A 6,458-nucleotide genomic window follows, 5' to 3' on the forward strand; every position below is an offset into this window, starting at 1 on the left:
GCGGAATTGTTTGCTTTTGGGCCCTTAACAACGTCCCTTTGAAATACTTCCAACTCTCCTCAGTTGTTTTTCCCTTCAGTCTTGCTTCCCATGGGACCTTACCTACAAGTTCTCTGAGCTTATCAAAATCTGCCTTCCTGAAATCCATTACCTCAATTGTGCTGGTCTCCCTTCTACCTTTCCTTAAGATCATGAACTCTATTATTTCATGATCACTGTCCCCTATACTGTCTTCCACTTTCAAGTTCTCAACTAGTTCCTCCCTATTTGTTAAAACCAAATCCAGAACAGCTTCTCCTCTGGTAGCTTTTTCAACCTTCTGAAACAGAAAGTTGTCTCCAATGCAGTCCAGAAACTTATTGGATAGCCTGTGCCTCGCTGTGTTAGTTTCCCAACATATGTCTGGATAGTTGAAGTCCCCCATCACCACCAAATGCCTGAGTGCACCGGCTCAGAAGGTGTGTGGGTTACACACCCACACACAGGTTGTGCAATGCAGCTTGCACGTGCAATGCACCTTGCACCCACAGCAGAGGCGTGTCCCTGCCACAAGCACCCTGCCAGCCCCCTCTGCCCGCATTGGGAGGGAGCTCGACCAATCAGAGTCTCTTCTTCATCTTTATGGCTCATCGTGGCCCACCCCTTTTAATCAATGTCCGCATCTCGCCAGCAGGTGGCGCACGGCTAGCCGCTGCCACATTCTATGGCGGCCCTGCGGCGCTCTGGTTCGCCCCTTGCACTCTATTGTTCCGCCGCAGCGTTTATTCCCTTCCGCTTCCGGGTCAAGTCCCTTCTTTTCCGTGCCGCGGCCGGCGCTGGTGGCAAGATGGTGAGAGGGGCCTGCCCTGGGTGTATCCGCCGCCATCTGCCCCCGGGGCCGCCCGCCCGAGCCCGCGGCCGCGCCCCACGCGTCGGGGAGCCGCGGTGGAGGGATCAGGCCGGGGGGCGGATCCCGCCGGGGAGGGGGCGCGTCGGGGCCCGGCTGCGAGGGGAGCCCCGGGGCGGGAGGGGCCGCTGGCTCGGGACAGCGGAGCCGGGAGCCGCAGCGGGCCAGGCCCCCGCCAAGCGGCTGCGCACATTGCACAGGGGGGTGCTTGCCTGGCCCTGGGCTGGGGGAGGGGCGGAGCGGCACCGGCACCTCCCCCCGCCTTTGCTGCAAGGCCGGTGCCCTGGGGTTTGTGGGCATCGCCCGCCTGTGCGGGGAGAGATCGGTAGGGACCCAGCGTGTCTCTGCCAGTGCTGTGATCCCGGTACGGCGTGGGGGCAGGAGCATGACGCTGCTCAGGCTTCATCTTCCTTGGGACGACACAGGGAGAGCGACGGCCATTGAATCTAACACGCTAGCGCTGTTCTTTGCTAGGTGAACGTCCCCAAAACCCGCAGAACGTACTGCAAGAAATGCTGCAAGCACCAGCCCCACAAAGTGACCCAGTACAAGAAGGGCAAGGACTCCCTCTACGCTCAGGGTAAGCGGCAGACCTGTGCATTTCTAGACTGATGTTTCCCATGGGAGGCAGCAGTGCCATCAATGTGCACAGTATTACAATTACTGCTGGCAGTGGGAACCTAGGAAATCTGAATCGCAGCTGTGGGTGATGTATTGCTCCCGAGGTAATACGCATGCTGGATAATGGAGAGGATATGCATGGAGTGGAGAACTTGTTTTCTTCCATAATCTATAGTGATTATGGGGTGGAGGCAAGGGATGTAAAAATGCAGTTAAAAAGTAACTAATTCCTGAAATGCATAGCAATTACATGAGCTGCCAGCTCTGCAGCACAAAGCTTATTAAAAGTTTCATACTGCAAAGCCTGCGGTGAAGCATTGGGGAGCTTAGAATCATAGTTGGAAGAGACCTCAGGAGGTCATCAAGTCCAGCCCCCTGTCCAAGGAAGGATCAACCCAGCCAGGGTTTTGTCAAGCCGGGACTTAAAAACCTCTAGGGATGGAGATTCCACCACCTGCCTAGGGAACCCATTCCAGTGCTTCACCACCCTCCTAGTGAAATAGTTTTTCCTAATATCCAACCAAGACCTCCCCCACTGTAACTTGAGACCATTGCTCCTTGGTCTGTCATCCATTGCTACTGTGAACAGTCTTTCTCCATCCTCTTTGGAACCTCCCTTCAGGAAGTTGAAGGCTGCTATCAAATCCCCCCTCGTTCTTCTCTTCTGCAGACTAAACAAACCCAAATCCCTCAGTCTCTCCTCATAGGTCATGTGCTCCAGCCCCCTGATGACTTTGGTCACTCTCCGCTGGACCCTCTCCAGTGTGCTCACATCCTTTCTATAGTGGCGGGGGGGGGAGGGGGGAGGGCAGAAATGGACACAATTCTCCAGATGTGGCCTCACCAGAGCCGAATAAAGGGGAATAATCATTTCTAGATTTGCTGGCAATGCTTCTCTATCCTCTATTAACCTTTTACGTTCCTACTGGAGGCTTTCAGGATCATTGGATATTAACGAGTTTCAGCTGTTGGCCTGAATAGTTTTGTTTCTTTAATCATAGGAAAGAGGCGATATGATCGGAAGCAGAGTGGTTATGGTGGTCAGACAAAGCCTATCTTCCGTAAAAAGGTGAGCGCAGCTAAAGGAAAGAGCGTTGAAACCCTCTGGTCATTTTCATGTAATAAGAATGGCCATACTGGGTCAGACCAAAGGTCCATCTAGCCCAGTGTCCTGTCTGCTGACAGTGGCCAGCACCAAGTCCCCCAGTGGGAATGAACAGAACAGCAAATCAAGTGATTTGTTCCCCGTCATTCATTTAAAGCTTCTGACAGACTGGGGCACCAGACCAGTAGATCAGGATCCACTGGTAGATCTTTGAACCTTTGACTGGTGATCCTGACAGGTTTGGCCGAGAGGCTATCCAGTGCCTGCACTTGATCTGCCCCTCGCAGCACTGTCTTGCTGCTCCTGCTCTCTACCTTGGAGGTGCCCCTCGCCCCTGGGAGCCTCTTGCTTTCTGTGCAGGGCATGGGGGAAAAGGAAGGAGGGGGATGCTGATGTCAGGTTGCCCCTCCCTGTACCCTGTCTCCACACAGCAGAAGGAGGCAGGGATGACGAGTTTGCTGATGGCTTTAGGGGGTGGTGCAGGGCCAAGGTTGGGGTGAGTCTGCCTTCGCCCCTTGCACCACCATCCAGAAGCAACCTAGCTGGAGCTTGCATTCCAGACCCCGGCCCCAGTCCTGAATCCCTCCTGCACCCAAACCCTTGCACCCAGACTGATTAAAAAGTGAATGAGGATGGGGGCGGGAGGATGGAGTGAGCAGGGGGTGAGGCCTTGGGGAAGGAGGTGGGACAAGGGTGTTTGGGTTTGAAGTAGATCCTGGACTGCACTTAAATTCAGAAATTGATCTCGTGCTTAAAAAGGTTGGAGAGTACTGGACTGGGGTACCATTCTGGCTAATAGCCATTGATGGACCTATTCTCCATGAACTTGAATTCTTTTTTGAACCCTGTAATAGTCTTGACCGTCATAACATTCACTAGCAGAGTTCCACAGGTTGACTGTGATGCGTGAAGAAATACTTTTGTTTGTTTTTAAATCTTCTGCCTCTTAATGTCATTTGGTGACTTTATTGTGTTATGTGCAGGGCTCGACAAATTGCTGTATCTACTCACCCGTGGCAAGTAGATTTCAGCCAGTCGCCCCTTTCACCGGCACTGCACCCATGTGTAGTGCCCATCTGGCGCATGTGTGGTATGGGGGCTGGCGAATAGATCTCTCTGCGGTTTGTCGAGCCCTGGTTATATGTGTTGTGTATTCTTATGAAGAGAGGTAACTCAGGACTCAAACTTCTCATGAGGCTGTAGAAGTAGAAACTTTTAACATTTAGGTAGCCCTGGATAGGGATGTAAGTGACTACTCGCTTTCCCTTAAAAGGTGGCTCCCCCCCAGGACCATCTTTGCAGAGGAGGCAGAGCTGCAGCATCCTGGGGCTGGCGTGAGTCAGGACTATTCAGTCCCGACTCACGCCACTGGGCTCTTATAAAGTGCAGACCTGTAGCAGGAGCACCCCCCCCCTTATTGACTAATTGAGTTTGGAAATTCCATCAACTACTCGGTTAGTCAGTTAACCGATAGTTAACGTCCCTAGCCTGGAGTAGGGATAGCAGTGCATATGGGCATGAGTCTAGTTTGCTTGCAGTGGATGTAATCTTGCTGCTATTGTATTGTAACTTGTATTGATAGCTTTTGCCCTTTTGTGCCTGAATTCGTTTCTTTCCTCAGCCAAATGGAAAGTTTCTTGTGATCGTAGATTGAAGTAGCTAGGAATTTTAATGGGCCTCCTGCACAACCTCCTTTAATCGGTTAACCAATTAACTTAACGCTTAACTGGTTAACTAGTAAAATGGGATCTTACAACCCTAGAAGTAATATCTTTGTCTGAAAGGGGGCCATGCTATAAGTACATGAAGGAACACAATGGAGATAGAAATTAGAGCACCCCTTTCCCTTAGTCAGTTTGCTGATATCTTACGTTTTCACAATTGAAAAGGTTGTTTTGGTTTGTTTTTAAATCCAATGTCTGTAAGTGTCAAAACTAAAATTTACTATTTTGATTAGGGATATAATTTTTTTTTTAAGCAAAAGTTTATACAGTGCGACAGCTGAGACTAGGCCTGGGCTACAATGTTAAAAGTGATTAGAGGGGAGAAACAGGTTTGTACCCCCTTCATGACTATAAAGGTGGTCTGGAGAACTACCACCATTATTTAAAAGAAAATAGCATGAGATTTATTTTGGTGTTAATTTTTAAAATGTCTGGAGTGTTGTCTAGTTTTCTGTGTTTGCTGGAAGATTTGATGTCTCTGGAAAATGGGACTGGTGAACTCAGTATTTCGATTCAGATGTAAAGTTTTTTTTAATGTTTCTTGGGCATTTAAGAACACTTTTAAAGCTTTATTTTGTGTTTAAATAGTTTGAATAAAACCCACTTCCCTTCTCAGTTGATCAGATTCTCTTTCATGGTACAGCTATCATCTTAGTTTTCTGGTCCTCTCTAAGCTTCCCGGAAAAAGATCAGAATGTCTGACCACTTTTTTTTTTTTAAACTTAAAATAAAAAACAGAATTACTCCCATAACTTTTTTCATGTCTTAAGAAACACAACCTAGACACTTGCATTTGCAAGTCACTTTAAGACTAGTGATTTTTTTCAGTGTTGCTTGGGTCTATTATTGTGATACTCTAACTCTTGTATTGGTGACCCACTTTCACACAGCAAGCCTTTGAGTGTGATTTTCTTCCTTGCCCCTCCCCCCCAAATTGAAAATACTTTTGCCTCCAGCATTTATAATAGTGTTAAACAGGGCTTAGGGGTGGAGATTGACAGCTTGCGACCCCCTCACCAAGGATCAGTCCCCAATTAGAGAACCCATGGTCTATTAGGAGCACAGGGAGAGACATGTCAGAATAGCGTTAGCATGCTAGTTGTGTGGCACAGTTGGTGACTGATATAGATTGTGTGTGTGAAGACCTTGGGTTACAAGCAGAAGGATGGACAGAATATTCAGTGTCTGTCAGAACCATGACATAATCTGTCTTGCTTGGTAGTACTGGAAACTATTTGAGTTGCCAATGTAAGAGGGGTGCTGCAGTTTACAATTACTGCTAATCTGCAGGACTCAGACTAGAACCTATGGATGGACAGAATATTGCAGGCCAGTATTGAAATGTGGCAACAGATCTACACTGGGAAACTGGCCTGTGGTTTTGTCTGCTCTGTGCTCTTCATTCCTCACTCTCTCGACTGCTGAATTCTCTGCTGTAGAAACCCCTCTTCCTATGTGGAATGAAGTTGTTTTCTCCTAAATGTCTTGCCTCCACTCCCAAGGCTGCTGCCTTTTTGTTCCTGAAAAGCCTTGCACGGAGCCTAACCTGATGTGTACAGGCGGGAGTAACTGAGCTAAATGAGGGCTGGCTTTGCCTGCTCCTGGGAACATTCCATTCACAGACACTCTCTCTAGGCCAAGACCACGAAGAAGATTGTGCTGAGGCTTGAGTGTGTGGAGCCCAACTGCAGGTCCAAGAGAATGCTGGCCATTAAGAGGTGCAAGCACTTTGAGCTGGGAGGAGACAAGAAGAGAAAGGTAGGCGTGGGTGCTGAGAGAGGTGGGTGGTGAGAGTGAAGCTGTGGACTGTGTGACCAGTTCAGTGAGGAAACTACACTCTCGGCGCTGGCCAGATCTTAGCCTCCTCTGTATTAATGTAAAGATCGCTGGCTGGCGGTAGCTGTTTCATGGAGAAACTGAGGTTGCAAAGTCTCCTTTAGTGTATCTTCAGAATGGCCGAGCTGTCGAATAATGCTCTGCAGAGGTCTGAGGCAAGTTGCAATGTTTGTGGTTTTGCATTGCACATACTGAGTCGGTTTTTTCTCTCTTACAGGGCCAGGTGATCCAGTTCTAAACTCCATCTTGTTCATTTTCTGGAACCCATTAAAGTATCTGGAAAGGA

General features: G+C 49.0%; 1 protein-coding gene across 1 annotated transcript; it reads left to right on the forward strand.

The window, feature by feature from the left end:
* The first annotated feature begins 680 nt into the window (after nucleotides 1-680).
* On the forward strand, nucleotides 681-6,458 carry RPL36A (ribosomal protein L36a). Its single transcript, XM_075896717.2, has 5 exons — nucleotides 681-829; nucleotides 1,361-1,466; nucleotides 2,509-2,576; nucleotides 5,972-6,094; nucleotides 6,390-6,458. Exons 1-5 carry the CDS (start codon nucleotides 704-706, stop codon nucleotides 6,408-6,410), a joined length of 444 nt encoding a protein of 147 aa, XP_075752832.2. The 5' UTR covers nucleotides 681-703; the 3' UTR covers nucleotides 6,411-6,458.

Source organism: Pelodiscus sinensis, chromosome 13 (assembly GCF_052426305.1).
Source record: "Pelodiscus sinensis isolate ZL-2025 chromosome 13, ASM5242630v1, whole genome shotgun sequence".
Lineage (NCBI taxonomy): Eukaryota > Metazoa > Chordata > Testudines > Trionychidae > Pelodiscus > Pelodiscus sinensis.